The sequence below is a fragment of the Eptesicus fuscus genome, chromosome 4, assembly GCF_027574615.1.
Source record: "Eptesicus fuscus isolate TK198812 chromosome 4, DD_ASM_mEF_20220401, whole genome shotgun sequence".
Taxonomy (NCBI): Eukaryota; Metazoa; Chordata; class Mammalia; order Chiroptera; family Vespertilionidae; genus Eptesicus; species Eptesicus fuscus.
This window is the reverse complement of record NC_072476.1, coordinates 8,913,878-8,938,887: the sequence shown is the minus strand read 5'-3', so window position 1 is coordinate 8,938,887 and position 25,010 is coordinate 8,913,878. Positions and strand designations below refer to the sequence as shown.

The window sequence follows — 25,010 nt, the reverse complement described above, 5'->3', positions numbered from 1 at the left end:
TTCTTTCAGTAAAGAACTATACAGATTTATATTTTCAGTTAAAAATATAAAGGCCTACAACAATTACCTACAGGTCAGGCAACCCTTCATTCCATTACCACCTGAAACATAGCAGAAAAGCAACTTTAATCCTCAAACACCATCTATGAAGCATCGTATAAGCTAGTGCTCTCACATTTTCTGACTCGTTAGTGTTACGGCCCAAATAAAGTGAAAGGAAATGATTCTAAAAAGTCAATGGGCAGATCATGTGTGTCACTTCAACCTGGCAGGTCTGGAAGGGTGGTTTTCTTTGGTAGGAGGCCAAAATATTAAAATTAACGTGCTAAAAACCAAAACAAGGCTATACAAAAGGCATGGCATCCAGGTAAGATATAGTCAAGCCTGCCCTGTGTTTAATTAGCACCAGGAGCTAATTAAACACAGCACATCCCAATCCACTCCAAAGTGATTTCAAAAATAAGGGAAGAAGGCTGTCAGAGCTGGAAAAGCCTCGGGACAATTTAATCTGATGCTTCATTTTACAGAGGCCTGGAGAGATAAAGTGATCGGCCCAAGGTTACTCAGCCAGCTCATGGCAGAATGGGACCACCATCCACTCCCAAATCAGTGCTCTCTTTTCACATCACAGTGAATCCCCAATCATCTGTATTCCCAAAATCATTTCACAGAAGAGTGTGGGTCACAGCTGCAAGGATAAGAGATTTTGTTATTAAACACACAGCACATCATCACTCTCACATCTCAGAAACTGTCATTGTAAGCCCCTAAATACCAAAAGGTGATTAGAAAATGAGATGGACATAGCTCTAGAAATCCCATTTCAGAGACCAATAACAAAAAAAGATAAAGACATAGCAGGCCTTAGCCAAAAATTAAATAGTGGCTAAAACCAATTCTGAAACTCATAACTGAAAAAACCTATTTTTAAAAAGCACAGATATATGAAATAATAAGGGGGAGAAGAAGACTTTGTCTCAGAGGAGCAAAATTAGGCCATAAATAAAATGTCCCATATTGTTCTTGGGACCTATTTGCCCTGAGGATGGCCCACTGGTCTGACCTGCACACATATGTAAACTTCTTTGCAGCTTTAATAACATTAATTTGTTTGATAAGGATCACGGTGCCAAATTCTTGAAAAACAGGAAGGCACTGAAATCAACTGTTTCAAGGGTTCGAAAAGGACAAAGAGACTTCTCTCTGATGCCTTCAATCACTAATCCTGAATGAGCAGGAACTCCTCATTCCTCGCTCTGCTTATTACATTATATTTTTACAGGGATTTTCAAAGTCACCAACCTGTTTACTGCTCTTTAGAAAGATGCACTCAATTCCCTAGCCCCCGTAAAAGAACAAAGAGAAGTCATGGGTAAAATATCACACAATCTCAATTTTATTTTAATCACCAACCCAAATTTTTACAGAATACAAACAAGGCTGTTCAGCTGCTAAAACTACAAATTTTATTTCACCTCATTTTCTTTCCCTCGCCCACCTTCTGGTACAGGTGCTAATGAGCAGTAGAAAGTTAGGGAAAAAGGCAGTGGAGAAAGAGAAGCATAGGACCTGGTTAAGTAGCACCTAAACAACGGAGAATGGACTTAGCTGTTTAGAATTAGTAGTAGGGACCCGAGAGCCAGGAAGCAAGCACACAGTATTGTTTATGTCACCTTTCTGCTTCCAGGCACCTCTCAGCTTTCACAGGGCAATAGGAAGCATAGAATTAAAATATAAAACCAAGAGCATAAAAGTTACATGTAACAAAATCAGTACAAAGATAATCCATGACATTTCTATACCACCCGAAGATAAGCCATAACAAACATTATGCTACAAGTAAAAGTCAAAATAACTGATATTCTATGCTTGATATAAGCAGTTAGATTTTAACATATGAAAATACAGCCTTTCTTAACACAGCTAGAAAAAATATAAAATAGTGTTTGAATACTGATACCTTTGAATTTATATACAAAGCTATTTCCAAATAATAAATAAAACATATTACCATACCATTTTATGAATTTTTCTGTGATTATACAGAGAAATTTTACACAAAGTTTGCTTACCATGAAGCAAACCAATTTTTTTAACTTTAGAAAAACTTTATTAAAATTGCTTAATTTAAAAAGCACTAAGATTGTCTTAACTTTAGGCACTTTGTATTATTATTTATTCTAAGGAAAAGGAAATGGATTAACTCTGAATAGCTTAATAATAAAAAACAAGCCAAGGAAAATTGATTAAAATATTAACTTTCGCTGCCAGGCAATCTATACATATTTACTAATTCAATACAATTTATCTGCTTGGACATTTCTGAACAGTAAACATGATGCTGTTAATATAAGTTTCAATTTTCCCTCTTGTTTTCATCCCGCAGTAGCATACTAATGAAAGTTGTAAGACAGATAAATGACATCATCTACAAAGGAAATAAAAGAGACCATGCCTCAGAGTACTGTGATGGAAGCCTCTTTTAGGGCACTTAGGAAAGGCTAGATCATTTTAGACTCCATTCAAAAGGACAATAACAAACATACAAAGGTATGCACACATTAGCCTGTGCCCACATTAACATCTCTCCTTTCTTTCATGAAAACTTGCCATCTGTGTGAAAATGACAATATGACAGCATTCTTATACACTGGCTGATGTTCACTTGGGAAAAGTCAAATAGTAAAAACTGACAAGCCACACCAAGTGAGAAAGGCGATTGTAACTCCTGTACCTCCACGAACCTCCTCTCCTGTCCTTGGCTACGCATGAGCAGCAGTCTCGGTTCCTGCACCACCTCAGACCTGCAGGCAAATAGTGAGGAAAAGGGGGGGAAGACGGGTGGAAGGGAGGACAGGAGATGGATGGGGGAAAAGACAACAAGCCTACACAATTCACAATCACTTTTCAAACTCACCTCATTTCCCTTAACCACCCTAGCCCTTGCAGCTAAGCCTAGAGTTACTGGTACACACCTACCTTTCTGTTCCTGACCAGGAGCCCAAAATTCTGAAACCAAAGAGGATTACAAACACCATGCAGAACACTGTGATAACCAGTCAAGGCCCTCTCTCAGGGCACGCTGACGTCACACCTGTTTTCATTACCTCTCATCAAGTTCTTCTAGCCTGCTCTTGACCGTGTGGGCATTGTTATCCTTGGTGATTTTCTGCAGGAGGTAGAAAGTCTGCTGGAACATACGCAGTAAGTACTCCTCAAATTCCATAGGCACACAGTTCTTGGACATGAGTTCATTGATGCAGGACATGGCCAGGACCCCAAGCCGGCCGCGTTCCTGACCCAACACAGAGTTCTGACTGCTGCCATTAACTGATGCCATCTTTCTGGCCCGGATGTCACAGCCAAAGCGCGCAAAGTGGAAGATGGTAGTAAGGAGGGATGGGGTGATGCTGGCAGACAGAGGAATCCAACTGAAGAGATGGGCCAGGCACTCCAAGGCCAGGGAACAGATATACTCACTCTCCACATCAAGAATGGGGATTGGCTGATTCAACAGTTTGGCTGAACTAGGACTCTGCAACAGGTTACTCAGTAAGTCACCTGAAAATACAAAAGGCTTTTAAGATCTACATTATCAAATCTCTTACAAACCAATTTAAGTAATTCTCCTTCAAACAAACAAAAGCAAGCATTACTCTAAATCAGGAGTTCTCAAAGTTTGGTCCAGGGACCCCTGAGTGTTTAAAATAATGCTGCTCTTCTCAGTAAATGTTTTTCTTTGCTCTGGAAAACATATTTATTTTTCATTAAAATATATCAGCTTTATATATAATGAGTTTGTCAGTTATTTTTAAATGAATTGATAACTATTGGTACATTTCCTGTTTTAGTGTCAATAGATATAGCTCACAAAGCTTTCTGAGGACCTCAATAGTGTTAAGAGTAAAGGAGCCCTGGGTTAGGGTGGGGAAATGGGAACAAGAAGCCGAGAGGCACCAGCTTCCAGTTAGGAGAGGAATGAGCCCTGAGGGTGTCGTGTGCAGCACGGTGGTCACAGCTGGCAATACTGTGCTGCCTGTGGGAAAGTCGCTAAGAGAGATCTTAAAGTTCTCATCTCAAAAAATTATGGATGTTAACTTATTATGGTGATCATTTCACAATATACACATATATCAAATCATTATGTTGGACACCTAAAACTAACAATGTTATAGATACCAATTATATCTCCATTTTATAAAAAAATTAAAAAAAAAAAAAAGAGTAAAGGGGCCCAGAGACCAAAAATTTGAGAATTACTGGGCTAGGCAAGGTAGGTCTGTGGGCCTGCACCATCAGCATCTCTGGGAACTTGTCAGAAAGTACAAATTATCAGGCACTACCGTACACACGCCTACTGATGTAGAACCAGAAGGAATAGAGCCCAATACAAGCTCTCTAAGGTGATTCTTATACTTGCTTAATTTTTGAGAAGCACTGGACTAATAAAATCATGTAAAATGAAATGAGGGGGAGCTATAAAATGATTTTAGAAAAGACAAAAGAAGAAAAGTATTCAAAGCTATAAGAAGAATAGTTTCCTGAAGATGTGACTACATAAATAAAAGGACTTATTCTGCCCTTCCCAAAAGTGATAAAGAGTAATCAATACTAAAAACTTTAGGATTAAGAAATGTAGGCAGAAGAAACACATATACAAAGAAGAAAACACCGGATTCAGACTCCTCCACAGTAATATTCAAAGCCAGAAAACAGTGATGCAGTGTCTCCAAGTTCTGGGGCAAAGAATGACTTAACCTAAAGTTCTCCTTTGAGTATAAAGGAAGGTGTCATTTTCTCAAATATGTAAAAACTCAGATAATAAATATATTACCCATAAATTCTCCTTGAGGATACTGAACAATGAAAACTTGCAAATAAAGTGACAAATAAAAGTAAAGAATTAAGGAATTGAGAAGCTGTAGCAAAGTGACTAAGGCAAGCATTGAATTAAATATAGAATCAAGACTAAACAAACATAGGAGTTATAGAAGGGTGCACTAACTTTCTCATCTTTCACAAGCAAGTCTAAATATATGGTCTAAAATTAAAACATGTACTAAGAAAATGGTTTTTGTGCCTGACTGGGAACTGAACCCACAACCTTTTGGTGTACTGGACCAGCCAGGCAAATCTATTTTTCTTAACCTTAAAAGTATCTTTTTGCCCTAGCTGGTTTGGCTCAGTAAGTAGAGTGTCGGCCTTTGGACTGAAGGGTCCTGGTTTCAGTTCCGGTCAAGGGCACATTCGTGGGTTGTGGGCTCAAGCCCCAGTAGGGGGCGTGCAGGAGGCAGCTGATCAGTGATTCTCTCACATCACTGATGTTTCTATCTCTCTCTCTCTCTCCTCTCCCTTCCTCTCTGAAATCAATAAAACTATTTTTATTTTTAAAAAGTATCTTTTACAAACTAATATTCCTTGTGGAAAAAGCATCTCAAGGTCAGCAATTCCTTCCATTTAATACCTCTGTTAAATTCCAACTACAATTTGTTTTTATTAAAAATGAAAAAATATGCCCTAGCGGTTTGGCTCAGTGGTTAGAGTATTGGCCTGTGGACTGAAGGATCCCGGGTTCAATTCCAATCAGGGCACATGCCTGGGTTGCAGGCTCGATCCCCAGTAGGGTGCGTGCAGGAGGCAGCATATCTATGATACTCTCTCATCATTGATGTTTCTATCTCTTGTCTCCCCCTCTCCCTTCCTCTCTGAAATCAATTTTTTTTTTAATTTATTTTATTTTTGGAACTGCTGTTGTGACTTTTCACTTTGAGTCACACAACTCTCTTCCAAAGACAGTGATTGTTTCTGGTATTACTTTTTTTTTCATTCATGGACCAATGGCCATTTATGAAAGATGCCAGAATCAGAGGAAACCACCACTACCCAACTAGAATTCTTGGGACATAGTCTGATCCTTAACCAGAACCAAAATGAGGCTTTAGCAATGGAGGAACCAAAAGACACCACCTCAGTATGATCTTATATTAAATCTAGACTTCTGGGCCCTTAGGCCCTTTTAATAGTCTCCTGAACCTTTTTAACTAGAACTAAATTCTGGCTTTAAAAACAAAAACAATAAAAGTTGTCCCCACTCTTCTATAATGGGAATGCGGAATGAAAGCATCGATGACAATAATGATGTTCAGAACAGCTACCATTTGATGTGTTATTATTATTTGCTTGGCACTACACTAAGTACTTAATATATATATTCTCATTTCATGCTCACAGCTCTGAGGTAGATATTATTATCATCTGCATTTACAGACTGCTAGAATAATGAAGACAGACAGATTCGGCATTTCCCCCACGTTCCTTGGCTACTAGGAGGCAGAGCTGAAACTGAAATCCAAAGCCTAGGCTCCTTCCCAGAAGGCAGGTCACCCAGAAAGATTATGCAACCAGGAAAATTGATCAGTAAGAAAGCTAATATTCAAATATAGAAAAAGATTTATGATCTAAAGTCATATGTAATGGCCACAACTATAGAAAGATATAAGAACAAAGACTGAACAGGATTATACAAAAGTAAGAATTATTTAGGTGGACAAGGATGACCTATGATTTTTCCCCCCCTCAAAACAAGAATCTTGCCCTAGCCAGTTTGGCTCAATGGATAGAGCATCAGCCAGCAAACTGAAGGGTCCTGGGTTTACTAGTAATTCTGATTACGGGCACTTACCTTACTTGCAGGCTAGACAGATCCCAGGCCCTGGTCGGGGCACGTGCAGGAGGCAACCAGTTGATGTATCTCTCTCACATCGATGTTTCTCTCTCTGTCTCTCTCCCCCCCCGCTTCCACCGTCTCTAAAAAAAAAAATCAATAGAAAAATATCCTCCAATGAGGATTAACAACAACAACAAAAAATACACAAAAATCTTTTAATGTTGTTTCTCAATGAAAGTGATTTTATTCTACTTCAAGACATTGCAGCAGAATATGGAAGCGTTTTTAAAAATGTATTTTAATCAACGTGGAAGGAATTACCACAGAACAGAGACTCTGCTTCATACTGCAGCATTTCCAAAGAAAACTTGAGGGAGCTTTAACAAACTCCCTGTGTAAGGGAACACCTTCAGTATTAAACCTATGGGTGACTTCCTTTTCCCTGAACTGGGCCAGACCTTGGCAGCAGCATGCACCCAGGCCCCAAGAGGTGTGTGGATGACTCTGGTGCATTTAGACTTGGAAGCAACCCAGACGCGGCTTGAACACCTGTAACAGGCTTTTATGCAAAGATGCCCTCAGCTCATCTATTTTTTTAATTATTAAAATTTCGTATGTTTTCTATTCAGTTCTGTATCTACTAACTCAAGAGATTCCCAACCTCAGCACTCTTGACATTTGAGCTGGGTAATTCTTTGTTGTTCTGTACACTGTAGGATATTTTAGCAGCATCCCCAGCATCCACTCGCCAGATGCCAGTAGTACTCTTTCATCCAGTTATGGTAACCAAAAAATTCCTCCACATTGCCAAATTAATTCCCTATATGACGAAATTGCCCCAACTGAAAACCACTGACCACATGGCGAGAAACTGTATTCCAGGAGCCCTTAGGAGAAGAAAATAAGATCACAGGAGTTGTGCGTGACCTTCCCAAGTCCCATCTTTCTATAAGTAGCTAATAAGGAAATGCATGAAAGATTAGCAAGTGCACAAAGATGTGCCATTTAGAAAGAGTTTGGGAAAAAATAGGAAGGTATAAATTGGTTTCAATCAACTCAGGCTCTCTAATACATCTACACCCTGAAACACTTGCCATCACAAGTGCATGTACACATCTATACTGTATTTGAAAATACCATGTAGATGAGAAATTTTATTGTAAATCAAAGCTGACTCAGAATTGCAGTATTTATATAATTTCTTTTTGTTCACTTTTTTCCAATTGTTCAAGCAAAAAGAAAACTTAACAAGAGGGCTGAGGCTGTGCGAGGGCTGAGGCTGTGCAAATGCAGACGGCAGCAACAGTCACAGCCTGCAGAGGACACATCCACATCTTCCCTCACTTCATCCTCAGAGGACAGCATCGGTCAGAGAAAGCATACAGAGGAAGAGGCAGAGCCACGACTCGAAACCAGGGGAAGGAGGAGGCTGGCAAAAGTGGTGAGAGTGACCACGAAAGCAAACTTAAAACAAAGACGGTGCACTTAGACTAGGAATGATGGAGTCACATCCCTGTTCCACCACTTACTGGTGCTGTGACCTCTGGCAAGTTACCCCTTGGGCCCCAACTTCCTTGTTTGTAAACGAAACATAAAACCATCATCTACTTCACATCTACATCTGGCCTTGTAAAAGGAGTTTAGGAGATAAGGCAACAATTTGGGGAACTATTCTAAGAAATAAACCACACACACCCTTTAAGACTTTTTTCTCTGTCAACTGTTCCAGTAGTTGCTGTAAGAACTAGTCCCTGGGCTTAGTTCTTTGAAAGTGATCAGACAGAAAACAACTTTCCAAGACAGCATGTGAGAAAAGAGACCAGAGGCCAGGGAGCTAAGTCTGACCAGGGCTGGCAGGGCAGGGGCCCATCAGAGTCTATTGTTGGGGTGTGTTTAAGTTACTTGGGTACTCACTGGATCCTAACGTCTCTCAAAATGAATTTCCTACAAAAAACTAAGCTAAACAATTTTCTAGAAATTTTACTGCTTAACTTGGTGTCTTAAGTGCATAAAGGCAGTTGAGCAAAAGCAATGAAACAAATGTTGATTAAATCACCAGTGTTGTCCAAATAATAGGGCAAAATCTAATGACTTCCCTTGCAGCTGTCACAAAGAGTAACAAGTAAATGTGCAATTCGATTTTTTAAAGGGAAAGCATACCAGCTTAAAAGCTTTACTTAATTCCTTAGCCCCCGGTCCCACACAGTCTCAATTTATTTTGCTTTTTCTCAAATACTAAAATTCAAGACTTCAGAAAAATTTTAACAGTGTCTAAGAGACAACTGTCAAGAAATACACAGTGTTTTTAGGTTTTGTTTATATGGAAATGTCAAATTAGTTCATATTTTATTTTCCCTAACAAAACCTAGGCAACACATAAAAGAGCAAGCATTATTTTTATTTACATTATTTGATATTCCTCAACCTGGGCTCTAGGAAAATAAGTCTATCAAAGTATAAACTGGGTTATTAGCTTGGAATGTACCTGAACAAAGCCAACTAAAACACAAATATTTTGGTAGTGGAAAAGCATCACAGAAAAACAAGTTTTTCTGGAATACGCCTGATGCTGCTAACTTTAACTGGATGGTAAGTAAGCTAGGATTCAACTATCTAAAAACAAATCTAATTCAAAAGAACTAATCTTTGCAAACTATTATTTAAATGAAATGACACATTTTAAGATTAGCTAAATTGCAGGACACTCTCCAAGGGGTATATTCATAAAATCAAATCTCTGTAACATTTGCAATTTTTATTCAATCATTCAAATATTGCAAAATATAAATCTGCTAAGTCACCTCAAATATTCACCTTGAAAATGAAGGTTTGTCACCAAGTACAAATAAAGTTCAATTTTCTGTGGGCTTTTAATATACTCTAGGGCTCTGTAATAGATTTTAATCTAAGAAGTATGATAAATTACTCTAAACATTTTTTTAACTTTTTTTTAATTCTCATTGAGAATATTTTTTTCATTGATTTTTCAGAGAGAGTGAAAGGGAGGAGGTGGGGAGAGGAAGAAGGAGAGGGGAGAAGAAAGGGAGAGAGGGAAACATAAAAACATCGATGTGAGAGAGACACATCAACTGGTTGCCTCCCACACTCGCCCTGACCGGGGCTAGGGGATTGAACCTGCAACCAAGGTAGGTGCCCTTGACCTGGAATCAAACCCACAATCCTTCCACCTGTGGGCCAACGCTGTAACCACTGAGTCAAACTGGCCAGGTCATTTTTTTAGTGTTTACTTTTATTTATTTATTTTTTATTGGTTTTAGAGAGAGGGAGGAAGGGGTGAAGGGAGGGAGGGAAACAGCAATCAGTTGGGTTGCTGATAGATCCTCCCTTCCCCCAACTGATGAACTCCACCTGCAGCACAGACATTCCTGAACACCTAACCAGGCACCTTATATGGACTGTACATTGAACCACCAATCAGCACCTGCCAAATACCCTAAGCCCCCGATTCCTAAGTCCCTAAGTGCCTAATCATGTGCCTTATATGAAACCACCAATCAGCGTGTGCCGAGTACCCTAAGCCCCATCCCTTCCCTTTCCTCCCCTCAAAAGGCGTGTTCACTCCTGCACATTTGCTCTCTTCCTTTGGGGGGCAGCCCGGCAGGGGTTTTCTCCTCTAATAAAGCCTGTGTCCTGGTCTTCGGCCCTCTGTCTCATCTTTCAGTTGCCTCCTGCATGCGCCCCAACCAGGGATGGAACCCACAGCCTGTATATGTGCCTTGACCGGGAATTGAACCTACCATCAACGACGCTCCAACCAACTTAGCCACAAGGGCCAGTCAACTATGAACAGTCCCCAAAATTTCATGATATATTTTCAATTCTCTAGTAACTGCAAGAATTTCAACTTCCACATATTAACAAAAGGTTACATGAAACAGCATGGGCTTAGAGATGTCTGATTTCAACAGCACATTTCCTTGGGGTACAGGAGAAAGATGTGGAAATATTTCTCATTAGCCACATCAACCTTTACAGTAGAGGAAGAAATATGTGCCAACTCACAGGATGTACTCTACTTGAAAAGCACTGTGATTATTGAGTGTAAACAAAAGCATTTAGAAACTAAAAGTTCCAGCTCAGACACAATTTCCTCTTTCCACCCATCCTTGAAAGTAGCCATTTTTAGGTGAACTGCACCCTGACTTTTCAAACAGATAATTAGTGTAACTATAGACAATAACTAACTACACTAAACTAATGATCACTACAAATACGCCCATGCTTTATCAAATTATTCTGACCTAACGTAAAGTCAAAGCTGATTACTGCACACTGGTCTTCATGAGCCCAGCGGGGAAGAAAGCACTCCATGTATCCCTGTCCCCTCCTTCAGCCTCTGCCACCTCCTACAACAGCAACCCCTGCAGAACTACAAAGCCGACCTACAAGGCTCATACCAACCTCAGCATGAGCAACACAGCCATGATAATTGAGCAAAAGGGAAAAACAAACCAGGAGGATTAGAGATATAAGCTGAAGGAGATGGAAGTGGGTGACAGAAGATCAAAGGTACCATCTTCCTGATGGGAAAGAAAGAAACAAAATATGTTGTTCTAAGTAGTGTATTAGAAAGAACGTACAAGTGAGTACTTAAGAGGAACTAAGACAGCTACTCAGAAAACAAGGGAAAAAGGCCAAAAATAGACTAAGGAAGAGTTAGCATCTGGGTCTGGTATAAATAAGCAATTGCTACCCTGCTGAGACCTCCACTGCATTTAAAAAGAACACCATGTGTGGTGGGCAGACCATACCACTTTCTCCTGAGGTTGGGGATGGTGGCGGGGTGGCGGCAGTAACGCTGTGTTTGTCCCAGACAGACTCCAAGATACCTATACCAAGAAGGGAAAACTGAGTTTAAGAGAGAAATAAAGTCCAACATATGCAAATCACATTTAGAAAAACAATTTATTGGTATCTTTTATCAAACATCAATGTCTAAACATCCCTCTCAACCATATGTCTAACTACTTCTTGGACAGCACTACTTGGATATTCCAAACTCAATTTACCTTCCCCCCACAAGCCTGCCTCCTCCTCTCTTCCTCACCCAGTAAACCCAATCTCAGCCTGTGGCCTCTGTTCTCCCATCCTGCCTCACCCCCACCGCACACACAAGGCTTCATCATGCTGAAATACTTGCTGTTCCTTCCACATGACCTGCTCCCTCCCCCAGAATCCCAACTTGACCTTTACACCAGACTAACAGCTACCTCTCTGAATTCCACTCAGCTCATCTCCTCCAAGAAGTCTTTCTGTCTGTTAGGTTTTTCCTGCACATAACACACACCTCTACTATAACTCTTAATGCAGTCTTTTAAAGGTCTTTCTCCCCTAATGAAGAAAACATTAGTAGGAGGGCAGGGACTGTGTTTCATTCCTCTTTGTTTCTCCTTATAGAACCTGGCACCTATTATGATCACAAAAGTTTCTGAAAATACTTTGTTCCCAAAATATTTAATATTATGGGATGGATAACCTTTGAAAGTATCATGCTAAGTAAAAGAAGCCAGACACAAAAGGTCACATATTGTATGATTCCATTTTTATGAAAAGTCCAATTAGAAAAATCCACAGAGACAGACAGTGGGTTGAGGGAAGAAGCGTTGTAAATGTTCTGGGATGTCCCATATAGTGTGACAGCTACACAAAGTGGAACATAAAGGTATCAGACACGGTCCCTAACTCTAGAAATTTAACATTTAGTCAGGGATGTCAATAAGTGCTTTGAATGAAAGCTCTGAGGGTTTGGTTTCTGCCTAGGAATCTGGGCAGGGATGTGGGCAAATAACAAGATTACTTTTGATCAAGCATTCTTATAACCAACTTTAAGTGCCCACTGCATGCTAAGCACCTCTGTAACACATACAAAAGAAAAAGTTCCTAGACATCCAAGAAACCTGGGTAGACAAGCTGAAGATAAGAACACTACATTCTTGCAGGGCACCTCTCAGCCAGGGTGCCCTGCACCTCCTACCAAGCAGGGCCCACTCCTGACTCAGGGTGCTCCACTCTCTTCCTCCCTCCTGTCTCATTCTTCGGTTTGCTTTCTGTTTATTCTTACTCTTCACACATTGTATGGGGCTCCAATAAAACAGAAAAGATGGCAAAGAAAATGCTACATACAAATACAACCTAGCACACATGGTGCTGTTACACACCTTGTCTGGCTCACTTCTCCCACACAAAACTTGAAATTTTCTATCTTCCTACTCCTCCAACTTCTGATTTTAAGCACAAATTATTTTCAATAAAGTGTTCGCCATCCACTTTACTTAGGATACAGTAATCAGCATTTCAATACCATTACGATGACCTGGTCTATACCTCATTAATCGCAGTAAGAGTGAGCACCAATTAATGGAAGACTTTAGAAAAGTAGGTTAGAAACATTTTTTGAGTCTACCAAGTGCTAGACACTGGACTGGTGCTGGGAATATAGCACCACATTCTTTCTGTTTTGATTCTCAGATTCAGTAACAGTTAAAACAACTGCTCAAATATACTGAGAGCTGGGGCCTGAGCTCTGCTCATCTGAAGGCAGGCCTCTGGCTTTTGACACCACCTGTGCTCACCTGTCAGGAGGCCAAGCACTGTCTGCACCTGGTCCAGCAGCAGCTTCCGCAACTCCTCTTTCCGAGCCACACTGAGGTCCTCACGGGGACAAGCCAGCTCTTCTGAAGTTGTTTTCAACATGATCAGTCCAAGGGGGGTTGTCACAGGGGACTGGATCAACTGCCAGGAAAAGGTAAGTTCTGAGCAAACTGTTTAAGGTCTGAGGAATAATAAACCTGCAAAGTACTCCTGTGTGTTTAATCATACATAATAAATAGGTTGCATAAATCAATGCTTTATTTTTTAAATATATTTTATTGATTTTTTACACAGAGGAAGGGAGAGGGATAGAGAGTTAGAAACATCGATGAGAGAGAAACATCGATCAGCCGCCCCCTGCACACCTCCCACTGGGGATGTGCCCGCAACCAAGGTACATGCCCTTGACCGGAACCAAACCCGGGACCCTTCAGTCCGCAGGCCGATGCTCCATCCACTGAGCCAAACCAGCCAGAGCTAAATCAACGCTTTAGAAAAATGACTTAAGAGCACACTTATGTCATTTTTTTAACCATTCAAAATATATTCTCATCTTATTTTAAATAAAAAATGCTAATACCATAAACTCAAAAAAGACAACAATGCTCTTTTACACCTACCATGACAATTTTTATACATGTCTAGATTTTAAACACAGCCTTGGTTACTTGGTCCAAATTTATTAGTTATTAACACATATGTACACCAACTTGTGATACATTTTTAATATTCAAGTATTAAGTCAACTTTACATTTCTAAATTTCATATGCTTCATGCAAGTTCAAGATTAAACACGTGGCAGGCAGAAACATTGCATATATATCATTACACTATGAATACAGCTATAACTTCACAAATACTATGCACCAAATTAAGTCACTTTTTCTAGCACCTACCACTCCAATCCATTGTACCATAATAAAGTTTCCTTAAACATGAAACAAAAAAAAGGTACACCTTCAATAGCATAATACTACTTATATCGATTCAAAGCATTACTATTGCATTTATTTAGTTTCCAGAATTGGTAAAAGCAAATGAGTTGCCACTAAAATTCTCTGTTTGGCTATATGCTACAATCTATAAAAGAGCAAACAACTTAAGGAATACTTGACCATTTTCTTAAATCGTAATTAACTTTAAATGTAGTTCATGCTCTGATATAAATAAATTCTTTACTCAATCAACAAAATATAAGCCTTAGTGAAGAGAAGGACAGGACAAACTGCACCCAGATAGAATGTATATTCTCCACTTCAAGAAATTTAGGAAAGACTTCCGGTCAAGATGGAGGCATCAGTAAACATGGTATCGGCATCCTCCCACAACCATATCAAAATTACAACTAAACTACAGAGCAACCTTCATTCAGAACCACCTGAAATCTAGCTGAATGGAAGTCCTACAACTAATGATACAAAGAAAAAGCCACATCAAGACTGGTAGGAGAAGGGGTGGAGGCGTAGAATGGGCTAGTCATACATAACATGTGGTGGATAAAAATCAGAAGGGATATCTCAGCTGTGGAGCAAGGGGTCCCAGCCCCACATCAGGTCTAGGCTTCTAGTGCTGGGAAGAGAAGTCCCCCTAACTTCTAGCTGTAAAAAAAAAACAGGGAGTCCCAGGCAGTTCCTCTTAAAGGGACTGCACATGGACTTAAACTCACTCTTTCTGCACTCCAGCACTGGGGCAGCAGCTCAAAAGGCACCAGGAACATAAGGGGAGGAACTGAAGTATCTGGCATCAGGCAAGAGCTAGGGGGACAGCTTTCCCCCAGACACAAGAGCTGGCAGGGGTCATTGTTCCTCTGATGCTCAATGAACTTAGGGGAAGAGTACATGAACTTAGAGAGAACTTCAACAGCATAAAAAAGGACATGGAAACCAAAAAAAAGGACCAGTCAGAAATGAAGGATACACTAACTGAAATTAAGAATAAGTTACAGGGCCGAAACCGGTTTGGCTCAGTGGATAGAGCGTTGGCCTGCGGACTGAAGGGTCCCAGGTTCGATTCTGGTCAAGGGCATGTACCTTGATTGCGGGCACATCCCCAGTGGGGGGTGTGCAGGAGGCAGCTGATCAATGTTTCTCTCTCATCGATGTTTCTAATTCTCTATCCCTCTCCCTTCCTCTCTGTAAAAAATCAATAAAATATATTTAAAATTAAAAAAAAGAAAAGAATAAGTTACAGAAAATTGACAATAGAGTAGATGAAACCAAGAATCAAATCAGCAAGTTGGAAAACAAGGAAGCAAAAAACACCTAATCAGAACAGCAAAAAGAAAAAAGAATCCAAAAAACTGAAGATAGTATAAGGAGTCTCTGGGACAATTTCAAGCATACGAACATTCACATCATGGGAGTGCCAGAAGAAGAAGAGAGAGAGCAAGAAATTGAAAACCTATTTTTAAAAATGACAGAAGGAAATAGACATAAAAGTCCAGGAAGTGCAGAGCATCCCAAACAAGATGAACCCAAATAGGCCCAATCCAAGATACATCATAATTAAAATGCAAAAGGTTAAAGACAAAAAGAATATCTTGCTCTGGCCAGTGTTGCTCAGTGGTTAGAGTGTTGGCCCATGCAAACCGAAGGGTCATGGTTTGATTCCCCATCAGGGGCACAAACCTGGGTTACAAGTTTGCTCCCTGGCCATGGTTGGGGCGCATGCGGAATGCAACCAATCGGTGTGTGTCTCTCACATCGATGTTTCTCTCTCTCTCTCTCTCTCTCTCTCTCTCTCTCTCTCTCTCTCTCTCTTCCTTCCCTCCCTCCCTCCTTTTCCCTCTCCCTCTCCCTCTCTCTTCCCCTCGCTCCCTTTCACCACCTCTAAAAATCAATGAGGAAAAGAAATCCTCAGGTGAGGATTAAAAAAAATTTTTAAGAGAATTAAAAGCAGCAAGAGCAGAACAGTTACCTACAAGAGAGCTCCCATAATTCTGTCAGCTGATTTCTCAACAGAAACTTTGCAGGACAGAAGGGAATTGCAAGAAATATTCCAAGTGATGAAAAGCAAGAACTTACAACCAAGATTACTCTACCAGCAAAACTATCATTTAGAATCGAAGGACAGATAAATAGCTTCCCAGACAAGGAAAAGCTAATGGAGTTAATCACCACCAAACTAGTATTATATGAAATGTTAAAGGGTCTTCTTTAAGAATAAGAAAGAAAAAAAAAAAGATAAAAAACATGAACAATAAAATGGAAATAAATACATGTCTATCCTCAAATGAATGTAAAATAACAACAGAATAAACAAAGAAATAAAACAGAAACAAACTCAGATACAGAGTACATTTTGATAGTTGCCAGATGGGAGAGGGGTCAGTCAGGGCAGGAGTTGGATGAAAAGGGTGAAGGGGATTAAGAAGTACAAATTAGTTGTTACAAAACAGTCATGGGATGTAAAGTACAGAATAGGGAATACAGTCAATAATCTATAATAATAAAAGCCTAAGCGACCACCACAACCAAACGGACGACTAAACAGGCTGCATGGGGCAACCAGGCCAGCAGGGGGGTTAGTGAGGGGCGACCAAACGACTGAACAGCAGGCTGTGTGGGGTGACCAGGCCCGCAGGGGGGGGCAGTTGGGGGCAACCAGGTCAGCGGGGGGAGGGGAGGGCAGTGAGGGGCAACCAAACGACTGAGCAGCAGGCTGTGTGGGGCGACCAGGACAGCTGGGGGGTTAGTGAGGGGCAACCAAACGACTGAGCAGCAGGCTGCGTGGAGCGACCAGGTCCACAGGGGGGGCAGTTGGGGGCAACCAGGTCAGCGGGGGGGGGGGGGGGGCAGTGGGGGTGACCAGGCTGGCAGAGGGGGGCAGTGAGGGGCAATCAGGCAGGCAGGTAGGTGAGCCGTTAGGAGCCAGTGGTCCCGGATTGTGAGAGGGATGTCCAACTCAGGGGATGTCCGACTGCCGGTTTAACCGGTAGTCAGACATCCCCTGAGTGGTCCCAGATTGGAGAGGGTGTAGGCTGGGCTGAGGGGGCCCCCCTCCACGTGCATGAATTTCATGCACCGGGCCTCTAGTATTCTAATAATTATGTATGGTGACAGATGGATACGAGATTTATCAGGATGACCACTTAGTTATATAATGTCTAATCACTGGGTGTACACCTGAAATTAATATAATATTGTATGTCGACTGAAAAATAAAAATGATTTACAGAAAGAAATATAGGGCACTTTCCTTTGCCTTGAAAACAACTCTTCTCATTGCAGACCAAGGAAAAGCACTCAAATAATGGAAACTTTGATAAATTCAACTGCCCTCAGGAACATTATGTAAAACCAGTAGCAATTAATGGCATATTCAAAATGCTCTCTAGCCCTGGCCGGTGTGGCTCAGGTGGTTGGGTGTCATCCTGTGCACCACAAGGCTGCCAGTTCAATTCCCGGCAGGAGCACATGCCCAGGTTTCAGGCTTGTTCCCCAACAGGGGGCGTATAGGAGGTAGCCAATAGATGTTTCATTTTCACATAGACATTTCTCTCCCTCTCTCTCTCTCCCCTTTCCTCTCTCTCTTAAAATCAATTTTAAAAACCTTCTTTAAAAAGTATACTGCCAACAATTTTTTTTAAATGCTCTCTATTGGTGACAGATGGAAACTAGACTTTTGGTAGTGAGCATGCAGTAGAGTATACAGATCTCAAGTTATAATGCTGTCAACTTGAAATTTATGATGTGATTAAACCAATGTTACCTACCTCTTTTTTTAAAAAAAGCTCTCTATTAAATCAGTTCTCTTGAATGCTAAAACTTCAATTACATCCTCCAAGTTTTCTCTTCATTTTCCTCAAGTTTGAACTATTTCTAACACTAACTTAAATTCAGATAATGCAGTGGGGAGTTGGGGGACAGAAAATCCTCATCTAACAATTTTCCTCCCATAATAAGTAGAACTGACCCTTCATAAGCACCTCTTTCCATTTGGGTTATTCTTCTGTATTTTACAAGATTTCCATTATTTCCCCCTTTCACTTCTTTCTTTTTTTCTCTCTAGGTCTCTATTTTCCCCAAAAACCTCAACCTTAGTCTTTCAGCTAGAAATGACTTGTACAACCAAAATTCCATTTGGCAATACACTTTTCTATAGATACTAGAGGCCTGGTGCATGAAAATTCATGCACTGGAGGAGGGGGGGTCCCTCAGCCCGTCCTGCCCCCTCTCACAGTCTGGGAGCCGTCAGGGGCGGGAGGCAACCCAGGCGAACAGGGGAAGGCGACGCCCCCATCACACCTCTGCTGCTGCCACTGCCGGCAGTGCAAGCCTCAGCCGGCCCTGGTTACCTGAGCCTCGGGCCGGCCCTGGGCAGCTGGGCAGCCACCATCCGAAGCTTGCCTGCACCTCAGGCTGGACCTGGGCAGCTGGGCAGCCACCATCCGAGGCTTGCCTGCGCCTCGGCCGGCCCTGCTTGCCTGAGCCTCAGTCAGTGGGGGGTGCAGGAGGACCCGAGGCCCCCGGTGGGGCTGAGGGGACTCCGGCGGCAGGTGCACAGAGCAGCCGGCCCTGGCTGAGGAATAGAGGATATACCTGAAGAAAAGGTGCACTTTATTATCATTATCAGAAATGTCAGCAATTGAGCACCAATCATTCTTGACATGGTTTTCATGCCATTGACTGGTTCTTGTGGATAAATAAGCAGCAGAGAATACAACTTGAAAAGATTTTAAAGATCACTTAGTCCAAAATACTAAAATGATGAATAAAATAGAACCAGAGGCATAAAAACATGGAACAGACTGTCGAATCTCAGAGGGAAGGGGGAGGAGGGGTCAGGAAGAGATTAACCAAAAACTTATATGCATTACCTATGGACACAGACAAAAGGGAGTTGAAGGCCTGGGGCGGGGAGGGAATCAAGTTGAGGGGGGCAAAGGGGAACATCTAGAATACTCTCAACAATAAAGTTTTTAAAATAAAATAAAGAAGTAAAATGTTTCCAGCTGCATCACATGATTCAGATGAACATCATAAAAAAATTTAAAAAGCCCTAGCTAGTTTGGCTCAGGGGCTAGAGCATCAGCCTGCAGACTGAAGGGTCCAGGGTTCAATTCCAGTTAAGGGCACATGCCCAGGTTACAGACTCGATCCCTAGTAGGGGGCGTGCAGAAGGCAGCTAATCAATGATTCTCTCTCATCATTAATGTTTCTATCCCTCTATTCCTCTCTGAAATCAGTAAAAACATATTTTAAATAAATATTAATTAATGAAATGTTTCCAGCTGTATCACATGATTCAGATGAAAATCATCTCCCTCTTGGCTTAGGTCCCCTCTAGTTATTCCCTGATGACTTCCAATCCTGACATGTATGTAGTAAGACCTCTTTCCTGAACCCCAGATCCACATTTCCTAAAGTCTCACAAGATATATACAGAAGGAACACACAAATTTTAAGCGTGTTTTCTGCCAAAATAAATTTACCATCTGTCAAAATTCATTCCTTCGTCCTTCATCCCTGGCCTGGAAAATTTGCTACTTAAGCCTGAAATCTGGAAAACAGCCTAGATTCCTCCCTTCCTTAACCCTCACCACCCATTGACCAAAGCTTCTTGACTCTGTCTCCTAAGTGCCTCACCTCTTTCTACCAGGCAGGCCTCTGCTTGGCTCAGATTCTCCTTCTCACTCAGACTTCACCAACAGCAGCCTTACTGGCCACCTTCACTGCAGCCCCTCTGCAATCCACACTCCACACGATTGCTGAAGTTATCACTCCAACATAAAAACGTGCCGTTTTCTCTCTTCTCCAAACTCGTCACTGAGCCAGGCCCGTCCTGGTCTGGCCCCTGCCCATCAATCTAGCCTCTTGCGCTGAACCATTACACTACCTCTCATCGCATCACCAGCAACACGGAAACTACTTCAGCACCTTGAGTCTAAATGCTATGCCGCCACTGCACTCTGCACATGCTTCCACTACAGTAACTGCCATATTGTTGGATAATTATTGTTAGCACAGCTATCTCCCTACCAAATTATGGCAACTGAAGGCCTCATCCTTGCACTCCAACACCTGGCACAGTACCTAACAGGCTTTCAAATATTTGCTGAACAAAATTTCACAAGAGGTTAACAAAGCAATTGGGTTTCCCATACCCTTTCTTCACTGCACAAAGGTACATGTCTCAAGAATCAAAATTAAGTGGACTTATCACTACTGCAGCTCCAAAATTTTGCTAATCTTAAAACTCCTCTTCAAGAAAGGAAATAATCACTTCTACAAACAAAGTATATACAAGATAAAGTTTCCTCAGGTATGTGCTTACCTGTAAAATGTTAGTAAAAAAGTCATGATAGAACATGGGCCAATCCTGACGGCCAATATCAACAATAACTTTGCAGAGCTTGTTCCGGACAAAGTAAGGTAAGGTTTTGTGGTGAGCCAAAAGGAGTTTGGGTAGGCAGCTACGGATTTCCATCTTATCCTGAGATGGGACCCCAAGCCACATTTTATTGATCAGATTCTGAAAAACAAATATACATCCTAAAGTTAGCCATCTATACATAAAAATAACTAATTCTCATCCAATGGTTAGCTATAACACCTCAAATAAGCAACCCTGATTGTAAACAAAGATATGGAGCAATGCAATGTTGCAATAAGAGTGATAAAAATATTCAAATCCTATAAAACATCAATCCCATTCCTGGAAAGCTCTGCTAAATAATTTAATGGAAATAAAAAAGCTGTATGTGTAAAAACTATCTATTACATCACTGTCTCTAACGGCCACCACAAAATAATGACAGAAACAACTTATGCTCAAAAACAGAAGAATGGCTTGGTGAACAATGGTACAATCACTTACAGGAATATAATATAAAGACAAGGGCGGGAGCAGAATACAAAGTGGCATGAGCAATATGATTATTATAATTAGTTTTTTTTAAGTGTACATAGGAAGACAAAAATGGGAAGCGAATTGATTAAAATGAAAATGTTTGTGCTTAGGATGAGAATATTCTGGGTATCATCCCTCCTCCCAGACTTTAATTATCTTCTTCTAAATGATAACGTGGTGCCCTAGCCGGTTTGGCTCTGTGGATTGAGCGTCAGCCTGTGGACTGGAGGGTCCTGGGTTCGATTCACATGCCCAGATTGCGGGCACAATCCCCAGTAGGGGGCATGCAGAAGGCAGCCAATCAGTGATTCTCCCTCACCATTGATGTTTGTATCTCTCTCTCCCTCTCCCTTCCTCTCTGAAATCAATAACATTATTTTTTTTTAAATGATAATGTGGAAGGAAAAGTTATATACTACCACAAAGGACCTACCTACCTGACCCCATCTTACCTTTCTGGTGTCAAAGACAGAAACGTGCCCCCAGCACACCAGACATCTTGATAAAGGCAGCAAGTGGAGAAGCCCCTGAGTGAAGTTACCACTGTTTCCCAGCCATCTGTACCTCAAAGCTAAAGTCTTGTGCCAATGACATGGCAATGTGACTACAAATACTTTTCAGCACAGTATAGAATTATCTGACAACTTACCTCAAAAACCGTCAAACTGTACATCATTACATAGTCATTCCTAGTACTGGAGAGAAAGTACAGGCAGAATCTCCAGGCTCCTACTTGCTGGGCAAAGTTATTAAGAAGCTCCTCTGGAAAAGTTAAATAGCAACAAAAGAAGGCTATGAAAATATATAAAATTAATACAAGGCTGGGCTGTCTTATTTTTTAAAAACGTGCCACCCTCCATATATGTTAATGTTGTCAAAACCAACTACAAAATCCAGCTTATTTTTCAACACAGAAAGGACAGACCATATTTTTCCAACTCTGAGATGACCGTGAGCACTGACAGTGTATTCAGGCATTTTAAAGTCAGTAAGCTTGCAATGGGCACTTTTTTCAGCAGAGAAACTTCCATTGTTAAAGTTCTTACTTAACCTAATGTGTGGATGGACAGTTATAAGAGTATCATTTCACCTTATAAATGATGGCTAATTGCTAACATATTTCCTCTGGAGCAGGAGATATATCTATGGTGTCTCTGAATAATTATAAGGGCAGTGTTTACTAACATACTTTTCATTTTCAAAATTGAGCTATCAGCTATTTTGGGGATACCTTGTATATACCTCCCCACCACTCACTCTCACTGTACACACACACACACACACACACACACACACACACACACACACACAATGATGGCTAGAGAAGTAGGAAAAAAATTATAAACAAAGAATAGACAAAAATGTAAGTGAATTCAAGATAGCTAATTCTCTTCATTTGGTTTAGTTTTATTTTTAACTACCACCCAAAAAAGTAAAAAAGAATAGCAATCATGGGAGATGCCAAGAACAGCCCTGTCCACATCAAATCAGTTAGAAATGGTTTCTCCTCCTTCAGGCTGCGGTAGCATCATCCAGGCCCACAGTCAGCAAGCATTACAAGTCTATCACCATGTTTCTGCACATGCTGCCCTCAGTTACCTTCCCCTGCTGTACTGGTCATGAAATGTAACAGAAAAAGGCAACAACCCTGAGAGAGTCTAGGAAGCCCTTGGAAAAGCAAGAAGCACAGCAGCCCATTCTAATCCTAAAGTCACTGCTCTGCTAGACCCTAGGACTTAAGCTAAATGCATCAAGGCAGGCTCATTAAAAATTCCATAAAAGTAAGCTGATGACCTGTTCTTATAATCAAATAAAAATTTCTATGAATCCCAGAGGTCAAGTAAACCAAAGAGAATGAGCTCTGGCTGGAAATGAGGAACTCAGGTTTCTGTTCTAGAACTTGCCACTAAATCACTGAGTCCGATCCCTAGAGAATCGCTGCTCCTCCATGATGCTTCAGGTTTGTCTCTCGAGGGTCCTGCTGACAGCTCTCTCTCTAGAGCACTAACAACACACCTTTGGTGGCAAGTGGGCGGAGCCTTTCTCCCACCTAGCTAGGAAAGCCTTTAGTTCATTCTAAGACATCAAAAAGGAAACAAGTGGTTCCAGCCCATACTGGAATGAAGCTGAACTAAGACACACCCACTCTATAGAACCAAACCCCCAATTCCTCTTAGCCTTCATTTAAATTAGACATCTATAGCATCTGGTTATTTAAATAAGATTAGAATACAAACATGATCCAAAGGTTCTACTTTTAATTCATGAATGCTGAAAGTGAGCAATATTTGCTTTGCAAACCAAAAAATTAATAGAAAAACCAAAAACAATTCAAGTATGAGTGCAAAACAGGACTTCAGAGAAATTAGTACTGAACTATAGTAGACTGTATAAGGGGAAGATCCTGTACCTTCTTTGGTAAAAATCACCAGTGATGTTTTCACTATAAAGTACTTTAATAGCATAAAACTAACAGGGATCACTCTGGGGGCAGGAAGAGGGTAAGGTTGAGTAATACGAGAGGATCTAGGGAAGCAAGCAAAGTGAATCCTTCAAGACAGTGACTGTTCAGCTACTGGGCTCAGCTTCTGTCAGTACCCCTTGTTTATAAACGCTCTGGTTCTCTGTCCTCAGAAAAGAAAGGCATGCAGGGCAAGCCCAAAAGAGACACCAGGTTCAAAATTAAGAGATAAAAAGTTAGCATCTACCAGGAGCTGATGGGATGCTCAAAGGATGCAAAGGGTAATGGGCTGTGGTCAAAGCTACACTGGCGACCTGGAAATCCAAACCCCAACCCAGCTTTGAACAAGAGGCGGAAATCAACCATAATCAGCCATAACACTTGTCAATGTGTTAGAGAAGCCAAATGGGACAGAGAAATGGGCCTCCACAGAATTCCACATAAAGACTTCCAAGCAGGTAAAAGCAATGAATGTAAGGTCAGTACAAAGATCCAAGGGAAAAACCCTTTAAGTTTGAATAGAGAAAAAATTTTCATTTTCAAGTTCAGGGGTTGAAACCTGGGAGGAAAAAGGATTATACTAGGACCACAGAGCAACATGTCCCTGAGACAGAGATCTGATATCTGTATACACTTCTAGTTTAAAGTACGCTTTAAAGAATATTGTTCATGTCAATGAATATAAAATTCAAAGAGGTTCTAAAAGGCACTGAGGCTCCCTAAAGACCTGAGGTAAATACCTACACCTCTCTGTGGTTTGAAGTCTTCATTCATAAAAACTTGCAGAATGGGTGGGATAACAGAGATAAGGAAATGGAGATAAGGAAAAAGAAGCAAGAAGCCCCCAGAGGTAAGACCAGTTTAAGGATCTCTGGGCACTAGATGAGGTTTGGATTAGACATCTACACACCAAAAACATGTTCATTTTGACACTTCTTTGAATTTTTTTAAATTAATACTTACATGCTTCTTATAAAGTTCAACACTGCTAAAATCAAGAACAAAGCAGGAGGGTTTTCCCACACTTTATCAAAGGAAAGAAAATCCATCCCTATGGATTACAGGGGGCTCCACGAACTATACAGAGCCCTTGCAGCTAGATTTGCAGACCTCACCGGGCACCAACCAGCAGAACCAGAGCCGAAAGAACAAGAACTTAAGGAGTAACATTCAGGCTTGACAAGCCAAGGTTATCAACTCTCCCTCCCCACTGGGGCTTTTCCATTACAAACGACTACAACTCAACACTTCACTTACCTATCTCACGTTTTCTCTCATTAGTTGTACAGTCATGAAAAAACTCTGTCATCAGACTTTCCAATGCCCTGAGGGAGGTTTCTTCAGATGCCTAACAAAGGAATTTGAAAAAATAAAATCAATAAACAGTATCTTTAGTTCTACTGTTCCTCAGTTTCTTC

At 41.0% G+C, this 25,010-nt stretch overlaps 1 protein-coding gene across 5 annotated transcripts in view; it reads right to left on the bottom strand.

Annotated features, from left to right (window-relative positions):
* The window catches only part of XPO6 (exportin 6), a 127,714-nt gene that overhangs the window by 62,305 nt on the left and 40,399 nt on the right, over positions 1 to 25,010 (bottom strand). For 4 of the 5 annotated variants that reach the window (XM_028134147.2, XM_008157687.3, XM_054714546.1 and 1 more), the window contains exons 2-7: positions 24,850 to 24,940; positions 21,781 to 21,893; positions 20,556 to 20,753; positions 13,261 to 13,420; positions 11,440 to 11,517; positions 3,108 to 3,561 (exon numbers count right to left, since the gene is read on the bottom strand). In XM_028134147.2, the coding sequence (XP_027989948.2) occupies positions 3,108 to 3,561; positions 11,440 to 11,517; positions 13,261 to 13,420; positions 20,556 to 20,753; positions 21,781 to 21,893; positions 24,850 to 24,940 (1,094 nt within the window). The remainder of the gene's footprint in view (positions 1 to 3,107; positions 3,562 to 11,439; positions 11,518 to 13,260; positions 13,421 to 20,555; positions 20,754 to 21,780; positions 21,894 to 24,849; positions 24,941 to 25,010) is intronic. The other variant, XM_054714548.1, reaches the window with a different exon arrangement.